The 19,187-nt window shown below is 41.4% G+C and overlaps 1 protein-coding gene across 3 annotated transcripts in view; it reads right to left on the reverse strand.

Moving 5' to 3' along the window:
* GRAMD2B (GRAM domain containing 2B) overlaps positions 1–19,187 on the reverse strand; it is an 89,915-nt gene that overhangs the window by 20,481 nt on the left and 50,247 nt on the right. For all 3 annotated transcript variants that reach the window (XM_023548686.2, XM_003404470.4, XM_023548691.2), the window contains exons 2-6: positions 15,319–15,438; positions 11,512–11,626; positions 9,244–9,310; positions 7,775–7,878; positions 3,305–3,400 (exon numbers count right to left, since the gene is read on the reverse strand). In XM_023548686.2, the coding sequence (XP_023404454.1) occupies positions 3,305–3,400; positions 7,775–7,878; positions 9,244–9,310; positions 11,512–11,626; positions 15,319–15,438 (502 nt within the window). The remainder of the gene's footprint in view (positions 1–3,304; positions 3,401–7,774; positions 7,879–9,243; positions 9,311–11,511; positions 11,627–15,318; positions 15,439–19,187) is intronic.

Raw genomic sequence — 19,187 nt, forward strand, 5'->3', positions numbered from 1 at the left:
AACGGGCAAAATAATTCTATTATGAAAACATTCTGCATCCCACTTTGAATTGTGGCACTTGGGGTCCTAAATGCCAACAAGCGGCCATCTAAGATACATCAATTGGTCTCAACCCACCTGGAGCAAAGGCAAAGGAAGAACACCAAGGGCACACGACAACTAAGAACCCAAGAGACAGAAAGGGCCACATGAACCAGAGACCTACATTATCCTGAGACCAGAAGAACTAGTTGGTGCCCGGCCACAATCGATGTCTGCCCTGTCAGGGAACACAAAAGACAACTCCTGAGGGAGCAGGAGACCAATGGGATACAGACCCCAAATTCTCATGAAAAGAACATACCTAATTTTTTTTTTTTTTTAATGGTATGATTGAGACTAGAGGAATCCCAGAGACAATGCTCCCCAGAACGTCTGATGACACAGGACAGGAACCATCCCCGAAGACAAATCATCAGGCATGAAAAGGACTGGTCAGCGGGTGGGAGAGAGATGCCGATGAAGAGAGAGCTAATTAAATCAGGTGGACACTGGAGAGTGTGTTGGCAACTCTTGACTGGAGGGGGGATGGGAAGATAGAGAGAGAGGGAAGATGGCAAAATTGGCACGAAACGAGAGACTGTAAGGGTTGACTCAATAGGGGGAGAGCAAGTGGGAGAAGGGAGTAAGATGTATGTAAACCTACATGTGACAGACTGATTGGAATGGTAAATGTTCACTTGAAGCTTAATAAAAATTAATTAAAAAAACAAAAAAAAACATATATTAATATACTTCCTAGTTGATCAGAATAGCTTTTTTTCTTTCCTTCTCCTTTTTCACAAGTTATCCATATCTAAGAAATATGCTTAGAAATGGAACATAGCTGTTTTCGTGGATATAGCAGATAAAACATTTTTAAGAAATTCAAGTGAAAAATGAGCAACCAAACTCCTCCGCTCTCTCCCTCTCTTCTGCCAAGCTGAAATAGATACCACTCTCAATGCAAATGTCTCTGGTTGGACATGTCTGGGGAAACCCAATAATCAATGACAGCTCTAAAATTTCTGTATAGAAGAGTACTTAAGGCAACCTGGCAGGAAAGAGGAAACCCTGGTGGCATAGTGATTAAGTGCTACAGCTGCTAACCAAAAGGTTGGCAGTTCAAATCTACCAGGTGCTCCTTGGAAACTCTATGGGGCAGTTCTACTCTGTCCTATAGGGTCACTATGAGTCGAATCGACTTGGTGGCAATGGGTTTGTTTTTTTTTTCGTAGGAAAGAGGGGCTAGGAACTAGTGCTGAAGCTGCCACTGCCTGGGAAGCACAAGTTATACATCCTTGGGGTGGCTTTGGGGAGCCACTGGATGAAGTCATGAGGAGGCTGACCATCCCATCCTCACTCCAAGGACTCCTCAGTGTCACCCTGCCTCACCCTGTCCACAAGGTTGTCACTTTTGTTTTTAATATTAAAGAACTGAATATGTCAGTTTAGCCTGACCTAACATGTTAGGAGAAGGGAAGTTAGAAAAGAATAATTGTTTTTGACCTTGGTGAAGCAATATGACTAAGTAAATTGGTATCATTAAGTCAGCAGGGACTTCAAAATTGGCAGCCATTATATTCAAATAAATCGCCTTGTGAGGGGAACAACACTTTACAAATGTCTAAAGGTATGATTTTTTTTTTTTTATAAATTTCATTATTTTGTTGTTGTGGTTGAGAATATACATGGCAAAACATAGAGCAATTCAACAGTGTCTACATATACAGTTTAGTGACAATGATTACATTCTTTGAGGTGTGCAACCATTCTCACCCTCATTTTCTGAGTTGTTCCTCTCTCATTAACGTAGACTCACTGTCCCCTAAGGTTCCCATCTTTCAATCTCATATAGATAGTTCTAAATGAGCATAATGCTCAAGGCAGACCTTTTATATTAGTTAAGCTAGACTATTGCTCAGTTTTTAAGATGACCTTTGGGGACATATTATATACATTTTAATTTTTACTGGGCTTTAAGTGAAAGTTTACAAATCAAGTCAGTCTCTCATACAAAACCTTATATACACCTTGCTGTATACTCCTAGTTGCTCTCCCCCTAATGAGACAGCACATTCCTTTTCTCCACTCTGTGTTTCCGTGTCCGTTCAGCCAGCTTCTGTCCCCCTCGGCCTTCACATCTCCTCTCCAGACAGGAGCTCCCCACATAGTCTCATGTGTCTACTTGATCCAAGAAGCCCACTCCTCACCAGTATCATTTTCTGTCTTGTAGTCCAGTCCAATCCCTGTCTGAAGAGTTGGCTTCAAGAATGGTTCCTGTCTTGGGCTAACAGAAGATCTGGAGATCATGACCTCCGGGGTCCCTCTGGTCTCAGTCAGACCATTAAGTTTGGTCTTTTTACTAGAATTTGGGGTCTGCATCCTACTGCTCTCCTGCTCCTTCAAAGATTCTCTCTTGTGTCCCTGTCGTGGAAGTCATCGGTTATAGCTGGGCACCATCTAGTTCTTCTGGTCTCAGGCTGATGTAGTCTTTGATTTACGTGGCCCATTCTGACTCTTGGGCTCATACTTACCTTGTGTTTTTGGTGTTCTTCATTCTCCTTTGCTCTAGCTGGGTTGAGACCAATCGTTGCATCTTAGGTGGCCACTCGCTAGTGTTTAAGACCCCAGATGCCACTCTCCAAAATGCGACGCAGAATGTTTTCTTAATGGTTTTATTATGCCAATTGACCTAAATGTCCTCAGGGGATATTTTTGGTTTAAGGTTTAAAGATTATTTCAGGGCCATAGTTTCAGGGGTTCGTCCCCCCTCCGTGGCTCCATAAAGTCTGGAGTCCGTGAAAATTTAAAACTCCGTTCTGCATTTTATCCCTTTTGATCAGAATTCTTCTATGGAATCTTTGATCAAAATGTTCAGTAATGGTAGCCAGGCACCACTCGTTTCTTCTGGTCTCATGGCAAAGGAAGCAGTTGTTCATGGAGGCAATTGGCCACATGTTCCATATCCTCCTCCTATTCCTGACTCTCCTTCCTTTGTTGCTCCAGGTGAATGAGACCAATTGTTGTGTCTCAGATGACTGCTTCCAAGCTTTTAAGATCCCAGGCACTACACAACAAACTATGACGTAGAACAGAACCCCTAAACACGTTACTAGGCCAATTAACTGGGATGTCCTATGAATAGACTATCTCCTGACTCAGTATTGGGGATGATGGTGGTATTTATGGGTTAGAGTCCTGCTCCTTGGCAAGAGGTCCCCGAAGCAATGGAGCACAGAGCAAGAGGACAAAGCCAAGGCACTCTCGCTCTGCATATACTCACCCTGTCTGTGACAGTCGTTATAATCAGGGCATTTGGCACCAGAAGGGCAGTTTTGGTTTTCTTTATTAGGGTTACCGAGAAAGCTGGAATGGAGATCTGAAAGAGAATCACTGAGTTAACCGTGGTTCAGGGTTCACAGAACAGCACTTTAAATCTTCATGTCACACTTTCAGTTAAAGAAAGATAAACCAGTCGATCAAAGCCAGCAGCAAGCTCTAAGACTCAGAAAACTAAGTCTTAGACAGTGACATGGAGAGTGTCAATGAGCTCCTCAAATTGGTGTTTGCAAAGTCAGAGGATAAATCTGGATCATCGATTCTACTGAAAGGTCTTGGTGGAAAACTTTTATCTCTAAATAGAATGCAAAATTTACATTTCTTTTTAAAGCTAAGCCCAAGGCTCTAAAGAAATTTCCCTCTTGTGGTCACTCACTCTGTGCTAACAACCCCCTCCTGTCCCCAGTCTCCTCTGTCCTTAGGCACATGTGGGCGAGGAAAACTTTGAAAAGACTGGTGTAGTGGAAAGATCACTGGACAGAAAGTCTGGGACCTGAATTCTCAGCTCAGTTCTGTTACTATCCCCATGACCCCATTACCCACTCAACCTTATAAAGTATCTTTCCTATGCCTCAGTTTCCTGATTTGTAAAATGGAGTTAATCTTACCTACTTCCCGTGATTTTGTGTGGATTAAATGAGATATTGTATGGAAAATGCCCAGCACGCAATAAAATTTTCATTCATTTCTTCATTTGTCTCATAAAGAGGATGGGTGAAATAAAAGAACTCTTGATTTTTTTTAGATTCAAACAATAAAGAATAACAATGACAATTGTAGCAACTACAATTATTAATATCTATTTACCAGATGAGAATATCGTTTAATTATGACAATTCTGTAAAGTAGGTATATAAGGAAATTTGTTTAGAGAGGTACATGATATGTTTAAGGTCACACATATAAGAAGTTACAGACAGAATTTGAACCAATTTGATCCAAATGTGGGTTGTTTTCAATATAATATGCTAAAAGAATATATCGGATGCCACAAAGAGTAATAGATGTTCTTGACACTTTTATATCACACCAAAAAGATTTAGTCACAAAGAAAAATGGGTCATATCACTTCCATCCCTGGGAAGAGTCCACAGACACATGGTAAAAGAAAATGATCTAGCTCCCTCCGTGTCTGTAAGTACACATAGTCACTTCAACATATTTTGTAAAAACGTTTCACACGTTCTGAAAGAGATCAATAACGTCATTGAGGAGAGAAGGGCTTTATATGTTAGTACTGCCAGTTCCATAGAGGAAAAATGAGCCTATAATGATGAATATTTACATTCATATTTGGGCTTATGAGATGGGGTTATTCTAGCGACTCAAAGTTCTGGACAAGAATACTGTGGAAGAAAAAGGCACTAATCCAACTTAGACATTTTTAAAAATTTACTTTGTTAAAGAACTATACCCGCAAAAATTTTAGAAGGTGAGAGACAATTCAGAAGGTATAAACTGGGATAACTTTGTTTAGTTTTGTTTTTATTGTGCTTCAGATGAAAGTTTACAGAGAAAACAAATTTCTCATTAAACAATTAAAACACATATTGCTTTGTGACATTGGGTTGCCAACCCCACAATACATCAACACTCTCCCGTGGGTTCCGTATTAGCAGCTTTCCTGCCTTGTCCTTCTTGCCTTCTTGTCCTAGCCCCTGGGCTGGTGTACCCACTTCAGTCTCGTTTTGTTTTATGGGCCTGTCTAATCTTTGGCTGAAGGCCGAACCTCAGAAGTGACTTCATTACTGAGCTATACGGGTGTCCGGGGGCCATACTCTCGGAGTTTCTCCAGTGTATGTCAGCCCAGTATGTCTGGTTTCTTTTTTTTGTGTGTGTGAGTTAGAATTTTGTTCTACATTTTTCTCCACCTCTGTCTGGGACTATTATGATCCCTGTCAGAGCAGTTGGTGGTGGTAGCCAGGTACCATCTAGTTGTGCTGGACTCAGACTGGTAGAGGCTGTGGTAGTTGTGGTCCATTAGTCCTTTGGACTAATCTTTCCATTGTGTCTTTGGTTTTCTTCATTCTCCCTTGCTCCAGATGAGGTGAAACCATGGAGTATCTTAAATGGCCATTCACAAGTTCTCAAGACCCCAATACTACTGACCAAGTAGAGTGTAGAATATTTTCTTTATATACTATGTTATGCCAATTGAGCTAGGTGTTCCCCATGACCATGGTTCCCAAAGCCCTCAGCCCAGCCATTTGGTCCCTCAGAAAGTTTGGATGTGTCTGTGGAGCTAAGTTGGGAAAAAAGAATTTCAGACACACGAAGATAGAAGATGATATAAAAATGAGTCTAATTTTGTTTCTGAGCAGAACACAAACATGCAGTGACAAGCAGCTACGAATCAGGGTTTTTCATAATCTAAAGCATGGGACACTCTTAAGGAGTTTTCAATTATTTCATGAACGTTAAGACTGTAAGTAGACAACATTTGTGAAATAAAGCATAAATCACTTTTCAGTCTGAGCCTAGATGGAATATGATACATGCATGTTAATTTTGCTAACATTTGAAAATACCCACAGGCTGACTAAAAGATCTTGATTAAATTAAAGCTATACTCATTAATATTTTTCCAGGGTGGGCTGCTTAGAACATTTCTTTTCCTAGAGCAAATTCTTTCTCTGCCTTCAGTTTTTACTGGATCATGTTGGATCCAGGTCAGCTGGTAGTGAGGAAATACTACAATAGATCTGAATTATAAATCTCCTTAACTCCATCCTTAGATTTTCAATCTCCTACTTCTGCAGATTACATATGAAAAACCAAACCTGTTGCCGTTGAGCTGATTCTGACTCACAGTGACCCTATAGGTCAGAGTAGAACTGCCCCAAAGGGTCTCCAAGGAGCAGCTGGTGGATTCCAACTGCTGACCTTTTGGTTAGCAGCCAAGCTCTTAACCACTGTGCCACAAAGAGCATTTGTAAAAGCGATTCCAGTGCATCCATGAGGTGTAGGCTCTCTTTGAATCCCTGAAAATTATCTTTATCACACTGAACTGGAAATCAATACTATCCAACCCTCCTCCCCACTCTTTGAACCAGTTCTTATAATTTAGAAATCTAGAAATGTGGTAGCATACTGTTCAATACTGCCTTGCATTACACTGATTCAGATAATACTGTGAATCAAAATAAGTTTATCTAAACATAACTCTATATGGAAAGAGATATAAAAATAGCATGCTTGACTTAAAGAATAGTGCATTAGTCTGATTACCCAACACCAACAAAATAAAGAATTTCCATTATATCTGTTAAGTGGTCTACTATAAGATTGCCAATAGCTTTAGGGAGAATATGGTGGCTCCAGGGTTAATGCGCTCGGCTGCTAACCGAAAGGTCAGTGGTTTGAACCCGCTAGCTGCTCCATGGGTGAAAAATACAGCAATCTGCTTCTACAAAGACTTACAGCCTTGGAAACCCTAGAGGGCTCTTCTACTCTGTCCTATATGGTAGCTATAAGTCAGAATCAACTCAACGGCAGTGGGTCTGGACCACTCAAAACAAAAAGTTGTTAGCTACTTCATAAGTATAAAAGTCATTGCTTCATAATCAATAATCAGAATGACTGGAAATTCACTGAAGTCATGGGAACCCCAAAAGGCATTTCACTGACTCCTTATTCTGTGACCTGAATGAACTGCGATGTGGCATCATAGTTCAAAGGAAAAGAATGTCAGTGAGATGGAATCATCTTTTCCCTTCTTATGCCACTATCCCAAGGTCCTCATTTTAGGAGGTGGTGCCTACGGAAGATGTCAATTCCTTCAGGCTCTTCTTCTCAATGGCTCAGCATTTCGTGGGCTTACCCCTCCCCCAAAGCTGCATTTAATGAAAAGCTGTCATATCAGAGTCTACTCAGGATTGTGGGTATGTGATTCCCTGAGACTAAGCCTTCAGTGCTCCCGTGCCTGCTTGCTTTGTTCTGGTGATGGTACAAAGCGAGCACGAATAAGTAGCTTATTTATACGCTTGTTTTCCTAGATGCCTCTGGTGGTAACTGGTATGGATAAGGTAAAAAAATTAATATTTCTTTAAAAATGGTTTTGGTTTTAATGTATGCCTTTTGAAACAAATTACAGTGTATTCTCCAGATGAACTGTACTGAATGTTCTTTGGTGATATTTGGTAAAAAAAAGTATAGAGTAGAGCTGTGAAGACCTATGTGGTCTATAAGGAAATGTGTAAGAAACTGAAATTCAGGGAAAAAGGGAAGTTAGTGTCGTCTGGAGGCATTTAGAATCTATAATATTTGGGACTGTAACTCAGGAAGCCTGACATAAAAGTATAACAATGATGAAAATATTTTTAAGTATCACTAAATTTCATTTATCAATAATGTATTTTTAAAACAATATTCACAATATACAGTAAGTTGCTTTGTTTTTTAAAATTATACCGACCTTAGTGTCTTTTCCAAAGACCTTCGAGTGAAAACAAATCCAGTTTTCTGATACAAAGAGCTTTCCTTGGTATAGTATTTCTTTCTGTAGAGCACAGGTAAAGCCTGGGAAAATACAGATCAACATCACTTAGAATTTCCATTAAAATAAAAATTTCACATACATATATTTCTCACCAGAAATGGGAAGAGATAATATACTATTGCCTCTTTTTCAGTCATCTTTAGTGAAATAAAGCAGTCCAGATTAGTTTGTTTTTTAATTCAGAATCTGACAAACTTTACTATGAAAATCAAAATGGAAAGGGATTTATCATTTCACAGGGGAGATCTAGAACTGTGTTTTTAAAAATCTCTCTTTAGGGAGCTGTGTCACCTGGGGGCTAACATTAGCACCCCTGTCCCTCTCTTCCTGGGATTCTCCCTAATGGTCTTTTTGAAATAAGTGGTCTCAGTGGGGGAGGAGCACACCTTCCTGTTTGGAGCTCATGGCAGGAATTCAGCATCTGTCTCCTCCTTGTAAACACTACGGGGGCAGCTCTACTCTGCCCTCTAGGGTCGCTATGAGTGGGAATCCACTTGACAGCAGTGGGTTTTTTATACCAAGAGAGGGACCCTGGTGGTGCAGTGGTTAAAAGCTGGGCTGCTGACCAAAAGGTCTGCAGTTTGAATCCATCAGCTGCTCCTTGGAAACCCTATGGGGTAGTTCTACTCTGTCCTATAGGGTTGCTATGAGTCAGAATCGACTCGATGGCAACGGGTTTTTGGTTTGTTTTATACCACAAGAGGCTAGAATGGAAACTTAGCCCCTTGAAGAACCTCTGCAGAGCAGGGTAGGTGCTTAGCTGGTGTGCTGGTGAGGACGTTAGGTGTGAGTGTCACAGCCTGCATATTGCGGGAACCCAACACATGTCTGTCCACTTAGATTTTTGTTCTCTTTTAGCCTTCTTCTAGGTGGTGCAGTGGTTATGTGCTTGGCTGCTATCCAAAAGGTTGGCAGTTCAAACCCACCAGCTGCTCCATGGGAGAAAGATGTGGCAGTGTGCTTCCATAAGGATTTACAGCATTGGAAACCCTGTGGGGCAGTTCTACTCTGTCCTATAGGGGTCATTTATAAGTTGGAATTGACTTGGCCAGAGTGGTCTCTCGTGCCCCAGGATTGTTATCTTAAATTTAAGGACAATTCAATCACATGGAATTTAGCAGTGAATACAGAAGGCAAGGATACCATTCTGGAACCACCTTAAATTATTCCATATCACGTGGAGCTTCTCATTCATAGTAGTTTCTCATTCTACTCTCTTAGCTGGGTGAGAGCTGAATGAAACAGGCAGTATTTTTATATCATGACTTTCAGGAACCTATTTCCCTTGATGACTCAATCCCCAGACCATGCCCTCTCTCTTCCCCAAAATTAATTAGCATCTTTTCAAATATTTAGCTTAAAATGTCAAACAGGTCAGAACTTACTTTGCCTCAGTGGTTCCTCCGTTGGGACATCAAGAAACAACTTGTGAAAGTGCATATTTGCCTTGTACTACAACGAGAACAAAATATAGGCATCATTGGTCTCACTTTTTTATGAAACATCACAAATTTTCATTTCAATTTAAATTAAATAACAAATTTTCCCTCCCTTAAATTTTTTTTTTTTTTTTAAGAGTATCTTCAGGAATTCCTTCTCTCTGATCTTAGAGTCTCTCACACAATCCTTCAGTTAGAAACAATAGGAGGCAGGGCACAAATTATCTCATACTCCAGTAAGGTTAGTGACTTGTTGGTTGGACTTAGATTTATAATAACAATATAGCTGGTGGTCAGCTTTCTGCAGGGAAACAGGGTTGAACAAGTATGTCCCTAATAAGAAACCAGATGAAATTCTAGGGAGTCTCACAAGGGAAGGTGGTAGATCCCAGGGCAATAAAGACACAAGGCAAGCAGAAGAGTACAGTGGTTAAAGCTGTGTAGTCAGACAAACCTGAGACTCCGTGTTGACTCTGCCTCTGACTCAGTGTGTTATCATGGCCTAGCCACTTCATCTCAGTCGCCCTTTTTTGTGACAGTGCCTGCCTCACAGGGATGCCATAAGGCTTACAGGAGAGAATACACCTAAAGGATCTACGGCGTGGAACGACATATGGTAACTATTACTACGATTATTGTGAAGGCATTTCCTTAACTAGCCGCAAGGGGGCAGGGGGAGATGACCGTTAAGACAAGTAGGATTTCTTAACAAAGACTTAATTCTCCAGGGCAGTAAAAGGCCCAAGAGTCTGAAATGCTACAAATCACTTCATTTTCACGGCATTTGCTTCCACACTGACAGCAATGTACAGACGGCAATTTACAGTTTGTAAAAATGCTTTCACAAACGTCATCCTCAAAATAACCTTGTGAACCTCATGTCCCCATTCCATGAATTAGGACACTGTGCCTCAGGGATACTGACTGACTTAATTAGCACCACACAGCTATTAATTGGTAGAGCTGGGTCCTCCTTCTAAAGGACTTCTCTTTCTCATAAGATGCTTTTGATGGAAAAGTCTTATAAGAAAAAGGCTTAAGATAAATAATCACAGAGAGATAAGCACAAAAAAAAAAAAAGGTAAAAACATGCCCTTAATATGTTATTATCCAAAGTACAAATAGTCTTAACAGAAAAACTGGGCTATTATTGCCATAAAAAAGAGCTACAGAGCAGATCATCAAGATGATAGATGGTCCTGCGAGTCAGCTATTTCACAGGTAAATACCTTATATAAAGAGAATTACCGCATGCTGTTTCCTCATGCACATTTTCATCCAGAAAGTTGCCTTCATTAAAGCTAAGTGTTCTCGGGGAGCTTTATTAAGATTTTGTTTTTAATGGCACAGTGAGCACTGATTGTACACTTGATTTAAAAGCCATAGACTCTTCAAAAATATCAATGTAATAAAAGGTTTAAAAAAAAATGTGGGAGGACTGATCTAAACTAAAACAGACCAAATAAAGGCAGTATGACTCTAAATTGGATCCTGGCAAGGAAGAGAAACTTTGATAAAGGACACTCATTACTGGGACAACTGTGGCTATTTGATATACATTTTGTGTTTATAATATTTTTATGTATTTAATATTTAGCTATATTTACCATGTGTGCCAATAGTTCCCCTGCCCCAGGAGATACATGTTCAAGTATTTAGGCGTAAAACGTCAAAAAAAAAAGAAAAAAATTTTCCAGCGCAGTAAATGTGTCAGACTCTGACACAGAACTGGGTTTTGTACCTCTTGGGGTATATGTTATAGCAGAATCAAAATGACATCTGGAGGAGAATGATGGCCTGTTCACAGGTTTTCTTCCTCTGTATGCAGATGGGAAGCCCCCTTCTCAGGAAGGAGCCTTGTCAGACTATTTCATTTTAATGCAAGGATGTCACCCCTTTCCTCATCCTAGCTACTTATTAGACAAGCACATTACTCTGGGTTGGTCCCTGCTTTCTGAGTTCTTGTCAGAGTTAGGGATCTGAGCCTGGAACTCATTGCCCCTCAGTATGTGTTGAAAGGTCAGTTGTAAAATATAATATTGATGAAAGACTGACTGAAGGAACCTCAGCCTGTCCATTCTTCTAGACTCTTTCAAGCCTACACCTAGATTCATTCCGACCAGCAGAAAACTGCACACTTGAGTTCTTTCCAGTGGCCTCAATACTTCTGTCTTACTCTGAGATGGTGCACATTCCATTCCCTTCCCAGATTACCTGGCTGGAAGACGAAGACTTTTTCCTTTCAGCCTTGGAGTCAGTTTTGCTTTCTGTCTTACAGTCGTTCTTATCACCTGCTAAGGAGGAGGTACCATCGGAACCGGATTTTGACCTGGGGAAAGAAAACCCAGGGACTCTATAAGATGGATATTTTATGCTACTTCATTAATATTTCTGTAATAAATCTTGATTATATCATACCACAAGAAAACTGGACATTCATTTTTCTCTTTCAGACATCAATGATTATTCATAATATTCTAAGGGTATTTCCATAGCATGTGTCCTAGGAAGCTGGAATGATTTCAGCAGGCTGTCTCCAACTGCACAAATGGTAAATTATTGAAGGGAGAAGTAATAATCGAGTTGTGAAAGTAATGATATCATTTCGAAAGTACTTTCATCAGTTTAAAGAGGAGCACTAGAGGCAAATTATTAAACAGAATTGCAGCTATAGCTCAATCAAAGAATATTTTTGTTTCAGAATTCTATTAATATTTAACAAGTATTAATTGAGTAGGGCATTGTGTTAAATGCCCTGGGGCACACAGGACAGTGTCTATCCTTAAAAAGCCTGGGTACAAATGAAACTTTTTTTTCCAAAGGGCAGTGGATGCTGTAGCAACAAAACAATGCATATCATAGAACTTAGGAGAAGATATATAGACAGTAAGTCTAGCAGGAGGTAAGAGAAGAAAAGGCCAATAGAACAATGTGGATTAATACGTCTGGCCTTACAGGATGAGCAGAAACTGGGTATGAGGAAAAGAGAGACAAAAACACCACAGATTGGGAAAATAGAAGTGAAATGGAAGTCAAGACTTCCTTTGTTTATTAAGGGTAGATGCCAGATCTCCAGCATTTCCTACTAAGGCAATTCTAGCCCTAGTTCCTTATTTTAGTAGCTGCATGATTTTACACATATCTTCAAGTCTACAACTAAAAACAGTAATTTTAAAGTAGAATTCATGTATGATTTTTAGAGGTATATAGATCCTCAGTAAGTCTTATTATATACTTATAGTGCTATCGAGTTATACGGCTATTTTATTGTTTATTGGGGGGGGAGAATGGCAATGAAATCCATGATTAGAACGAGGATCACTTAAAGAAATATTTGGTTCAAAGCAGATTTAAGAATCCTGAGTAATTCAGGTGGTGTGACAGATGAACAGGAATGACTGAAGCTTGGATGACAACAGGCTCTAGTTTTCTCAGCTGTGAAATGATGGCCCATGTGTCTCCTAGGCCCCTTCCAGCCCCCAACAGCGCCTGGCTCCATGATGCTAAAGCCACAGATAAAACTCTTCATCAATTCAAGGTAAATGGATTTGGATTCAGCTACAGCCCACTGCATCTACTCACAGGTATAAGTTTCCTTAGAACTAACTCCAAGGATTAATTTTTTTGGAAAATGTGAGTAAATATTTGTATTCTGCTTAAAAATAAGATTATTTTTACATATGTCAAATTACATATGATTTATATCATTTGCTGATTTGAATTTATCCCCTGTACTGATTCAGGTTAACGAATACAAATGGCATTGCTGAAGAAATGATCGCACCTTTTGAAAAACCATGGGCTGTCTGCAAATGTGACAAACAGGGTAGAACTACTCTTGGTAAGTTCAAAAGGCACAAGCAGTAAAGGGGCTTGTTTGCACAGCACTGTCCTCCGAGGGTGGGGCACTTATTTACATAGGATTGATTTCTGTGGGTCTTCTCAACATGCTCCTCTCATTTCCTACAGGTGACTACGCACAGGATCAAGAGCCCAGTGCAAAATGAAAAATTGGGGCCCCATGTTAAAAAATTACTAAGAATTTCAAGACAGGGACAACAGAGCATTATGTCAAGCGCAGGGCCCTCCCCAACTGCACAGATCACACCCCCAAGAAGTTTACCACGCACGCCCTGATGAGGACTGTATTATTCTCATCAGAAGCCTGGGTTTGGAGTAAAACCAACAGTGTTTTTGAAGTGCCTGCTGCAGCCAGTCAACAGTGCTGGAAGATACAAGAAACAACACGCTTGGTGCCTTTGTAGAGAGTCACCTAGTGAGTGAGGTAAATGCCCTGAGAGGAAACAACTGCAGGAAAAATGGTTAAAAGTGAGATGCCACAAAACAGGCATGCAGAAAAAATGGAGAGAGAACTGGGTGTCACAGTCAGTAAAGAAAAGTTTGGGGGAAGAAGTAAAACTTATGCTTGGTCTTGAAGGAAGTATAGATTTGGAGAGAAGATATGGGCTGGGTAGCTGGAACCCACCCCCCCCCCCCCCCCGCCAAAACAAAAACAGTGCTGTCGAGTTGATTCCGACTCATAGTGACCCTACAGGGCAGAGCAGAACTGCCCCACAGGGTTTCCAAGGAGTGCCTGGTGGATTAGAACCGCTGACCTTTAGGTTATCAGCCATAGCTCTTAACCACTATGGCACCAAGGTTTCCTGGGTAGCCAGAGAGGAAGTGAAGAGCAGGAACTATTTAATCATCCCTTTTTTCAGCAGAGGCCACAGGAAATAGAAGGCAGCAGTTCTAACAGTTTTAATAGTGGCGGGGGGGGGGGCGGTGGAGAGCAATCACTCCTCCACTTGGTATAGATAAACCAAAGAAACCAAACCCATTGCCCCTGAGCCAGTTCTGGCTCATAGCAACCCTATAGGGCACAGGAGAACTGCCCCATAGAGTTTCTAAGGAGACGCTGGTGGATCTGAACTGTCGACCTTTGGGTTAGCAGCCGAGATCTTAACCACTGTGCCACTTTAAGCTCTCTTTTAAGGTTTGAAAAACAACTTTAAGTCCCTACTTCTCTCTTCCATATGAAAGAGGACATGTAATTAGTGCTTCTGAGAGTAAGGGGACTACAGTTAGACCCCCTCCCAAAGCCCCACACCCTCTTACAACCACATCAACCATCCCTCACACCACCAGTCACAGGAAATAGGCAGGCAGCTACCAGAAGCTTACACGCCCTGCCCTGTGGATCCCCGGTAAGACTAGGGCCTGGCTTCTCCTGCACTCTTTCCAGAGGCTGCCAGGAAAGTGAGACAGCAGATGTGCACACCCAGGGGCTGTCCACACACTCCAACCTGGGCAGGCCTCATTAGCAACCTGGCCAGCCTTCTCAAGTTTTTTCTAAATCTTTTCCGAGAGTGAGTCACCTGGTTTTATCAAGTAGCAAAATCAGTGCTTCACAAAAGAAAGGGGCAGACGTTCCTGCTGCAGAAGGCTGGGACAGGAAGGAGAAAAAGATGCTGCTAAGAAAAGATGCCAGAGACTCTTTAAAACTTAAACCAAAATTATCCCTGAATTCCTATTAGAACTAAATAACAGTTTAGCTTAACTAGTAAAAAAAAAAAAAAAAGTCTGCCTTCAGCATTATGTTCATTTAAGAACTGTCTATATGGGACCAAAGTGACAACGGCAAACGGAAAGATTAGATAGGAACCTTAGGGAGCACTGAGTTTATGATAATGATGGAGGAACAACTCAGAAAAGGAGGGTGAGAATGGTTCCACAACTCAAAGAATGTAATCAATGTTACCGAATTGTACATGTAGAACTGGTCAAATTGGTGTGTTTTGCTGTGTATATTCTCAACAACAACAAAAAAGATGCCAGAGGAAGTTAAACTCCAACCCACGTATGAATCAATGAATAACTCTCCACTTCTTTCTCAAGGGAGTTGTTTACCTATAGTAGCTCCTCAATCTTTTAACAACCACAAAACTAGAAACAACTGCTCCCAGCAATTCCTCCTCCCCAAAAGGCAAAAAAGAACAAAGAGACAACATGAGCACTTACCACAGGCAAATGACTCTCTTCTGGTCCGGGGACTCAGCCTCGCTGGATGGGGTGGGGGACTGGGCTGTCGGCAACCTGTAGATCTTCTTCTTCTCCTCCACGCCATTCTCAGCCTCTGAGCTGGAGAAGAGCAAAAAACGCTTCACCATAGCCATCCAGAAGGGGGTGGAAGGAAAAATGACCTAACCTCGCTCTGAGGTGAGTGGAATGATCTTCACTTCCCAGTGATGGGCTACAGTCAACTTTGCCAGCTGAGCCCTTTCCAGGTCCCCATTCTAACCCTGCTCAGTGCTAGCCCTAAGGGCAATAGCTGCAGGGCAGGCTGCTTCACTCATAAATGTCCGACTGTGCCAGGACTTGCTCGGCTCCTCTGTGCTCCCGGTCACTGTTCTGCGCCAGTGGGCCCCACGCTGCCCAGCTCTGCCCAGCTCTGCCCTGCCTAGCCGTGTGCTGAGCGGCAGATCACTTGGAGGCTGGGAGGGCCCCTGCTCGCTCACGTGCAGCCTCCTGCCAGGTGTGAACCTTCCGGCTGGGAACCCCCTCAGCCCTTTGTTTGCACTACTCTTATGTCACCACCTTTTATTATAGTTACCTGGGTCCACTTTTGGTTGCTGTTATTTAACAAAGCACTACACTAATTTAGATACACAGTTTCTAATCTTCACAACCACTCAGGCTAGGTAGGAATCATTACCCCCATTTTACAGATCAGGAATCTGGAGCTCTCAGAGGTCGAATATCTTGCCCAAGTCCACAGAGCTAGGGTTCAGGACTTCAAACCGGTTCATTCTGTTTTGAACCCCTGCTGAGAATTTGCATTTCCAACAAGTTCTCAGGAAGTTATACACACACACAAGTTATAACTTAACCTATGTAATAACTTGCTGGGAACCTGTTAGAAGTGCAAATCCTCAGCAAGGTTCGAAGAAGAATGAAACAGCTTGAAGCCTTGCTAGTGTCTACCTGAGCTGGGATTCAAACTCAGGTCTGCCCATTTCTAAGGCCTTTGTGTGCTATGAACCACTTTCTCTCCCTCTCCCTCTCTCTCTCACACACACACTATCCAGCTATTCACCCCTCTTTTCCTTGCTCTTGCTAGCTCTTCAGTGTGACAACCCCAGAGTAGGGTGAGAGTTTTAATCATTTTTATACTGACCACAGGGTCTAAGAGAGTGCTCGAATAAAGTTGTGGTTAATAACTACAAATGTGACAGTTTATATTAATGGTTTGATGTTCACATCCTTCCAGATCATTTTCTAAGTACATACTAATACACAAATATGTTTAAATAGGACCACACTATATATTTGTATGCACCTTGTTTTTCTTCTATATGTGGTCACCATGAACTTGGGGGCTGTCTTGACAGGTCCTTAGAACAACAGTATGTGGTAGATAAAGTTTTGACAGCCTCATAGTATAGTATTTAATTTCATTATATGTGTTTCAATGTTTTATAGTTTAATTAACCTTTCCCTATCATTGGACATATAGTATGTTCCTATTTTTTCACTGCTATAAAATATGGTATAATAAATACCTATTTAAAGGTAATCTGCACACCTGTATATTTCTGTTTAATAGGAGTAGAACTTCTGGATTCAAAGAGTACAGTATATGCTTCTTTAACTTAGAAAGCTACCACCACACGGTCCTCCAGAAATGTTCTACCAATTTACACTTCCAACAACCTTGTATACATACCTCTCAACACTGAATACAACTATTATTATTTTTATCAGTCTGAGAAGACAAAACCAGTATTTTGATTGATGTCTTTGACTATTACTGAATTTGAAGATTTTTTCATGCACATCAGTATTGGAATTACCGGTATTTTGGGATAGTACTGGGTGATGATGGCCCTTTGCCGGAGGTGGAGAGGCTTTGGAAAAACTAGGCATACCATTGATAAGGAGCCCTGCTGACACAGTGGTTAAGAGCTCAGCTGCTAACCAAGAAGGTTGGCAGTTTGAATATACCAGTTGCTCCTTGGAAACCCTTTGGGGCAGTTCTACTCTGACCTTATAGGGTCACTGAGTTAGAATCGACTTGTCAGCATTGTTTTTGGTGACACTGACAAAAGAGGGAGTGAAGGGGAAGAAAGTCAAGATGGTGACTGTTTTGAACCACTATGGAAAGGAGGCAGACCAGTGTGGACATGGAAGTGGGCTCCCTCTATCAGTTTCAGGCCTCTCAGGAAAGGGACCTTTAGCCATTGCCAAAGAAGGAAAAGAGAGGAAGAAAGGAATGTGGAGAGGGAGGAAAAAAGCTGTTACGCAGGGCTCACACTTTCTCTGGTGTCAGCCTGCACAGGCAAGTACACACAAAACATACTTCTGAGGACACTAAGAACTCTATGGTGGTGAGGAACAAAGTAAGACATATTAAGATGGCATTGCTGTGACCGATTGGCTAATTTTAATCCTAATTTACTACCTGTTTCGTATCTTTACCTCATAATGATCACGGGCAGGAAATGTTACTGGTCAGTTAGAGCTTTCTGGTTGGTTTCTTACCACTTTTCACAGCACATGAAAATTCCAGCTCACACCTGGAGTCCTACTGTAGTGTAAAAATCAAGACCTAGTATATCTGGCAAGGGTATTCAATTAACACCCCAATAAATGGTTGGGAGTCCCTGGGTGGTGCAAACGGTTAACACACTCTGCTGCTACCATAACGCTGGAGGTTCAAGCCCACCCGAGGGGGCCTTGGAAGAAAGCCCTGGCAGTATAATTCCGGAAAATCAGCTGGTGAAAACCTTACAGAGCACAGTTCTACTCTGACACACGTGGGGTTGCTATGAGTCAGAACTGACTCGACAAGTGGTTTTTATGAATGATTGATTCTCTAATTTTGTGGTAGTATTTCTCTTTTCCTAAGTAGCTAATATTCGAAGACAGAAGCCTAACCTTCTTCTGCTTTAGTTCTTCTCAGAAGTACTTAAAGTATGTGAGTGCAATTAAAGGGCCCAGTCAATAACTGAATTGTATTGTGACAAAAGGAACATGGAAGGCCTTCAGATATTATTAGGAAAACATTGCTTTGGTTTAAATTAAAAATGACTTTATTTAAATTTAGCATCAAGTTCAATTTACGGATTCAAAGAATTTTAGCACTATTAAGGGGCCTTAGAGCATATCTCTGCCTTTTCCCTCCACCCCTCCAAGACACACGCATCACTCCTATGCTTAAAATGTATCAGGCAGATATCTACTTGAGAGTTCCTCTTTAAGTACGGAGACTAATTGTACATGGAACTTCGATAATCCATCTCAGTGTTCTCTCATATAGAGCCCTGGTGGCGAAGTGGTTAAGAGCTATGGCTGCTAATCAAAAGGCTGGCAGTTCAATCTACCAGCTGCTCCTTGGAAACCCTTGGGGTAGTTCTACTCTGTCCTATAGTGTCACTATGAGTTGGAATTGACTCGACAGTGACAGGTTTGTTCTCTTTAATTCAGTGTCAGATTAAGATTTAGAGGCAAAGCCGTAGCTGTCCTACACATACACATAAACAGTCATCCTTTGTGTACATAAAAACAGCCACCCCTACTGGGAACCAATCAGAAAAAGGTGTCCCTCTGCTTGGCTGTAGCCATACAGATATGCAGCCTGGCAGAGAAAAGGTGCTCCCTGCTTGGGCAGAAACAGTCCATTACCAACACGCAAAGGAAGCAAAACTCACCTGGATTTCAGCCTCTCCTCATTGGGTACCTGTGTGTGGAGTACTAAGTGCTTAACCACATGTGGTAGTCCCGTTCAGGGGCCCTAGCTTAGCAATGAAAAGGTTAGAGTGCACGCCTCTCATCAGCCCATGAAAAGGTATCTTTAATGACAGAACATACAGGTATGCTCTAGTTAAAAT

The sequence above is a fragment of the Loxodonta africana genome, chromosome 2, assembly GCF_030014295.1.
Source record: "Loxodonta africana isolate mLoxAfr1 chromosome 2, mLoxAfr1.hap2, whole genome shotgun sequence".
In the NCBI taxonomy this organism is placed as follows: domain Eukaryota; kingdom Metazoa; phylum Chordata; class Mammalia; order Proboscidea; family Elephantidae; genus Loxodonta; species Loxodonta africana.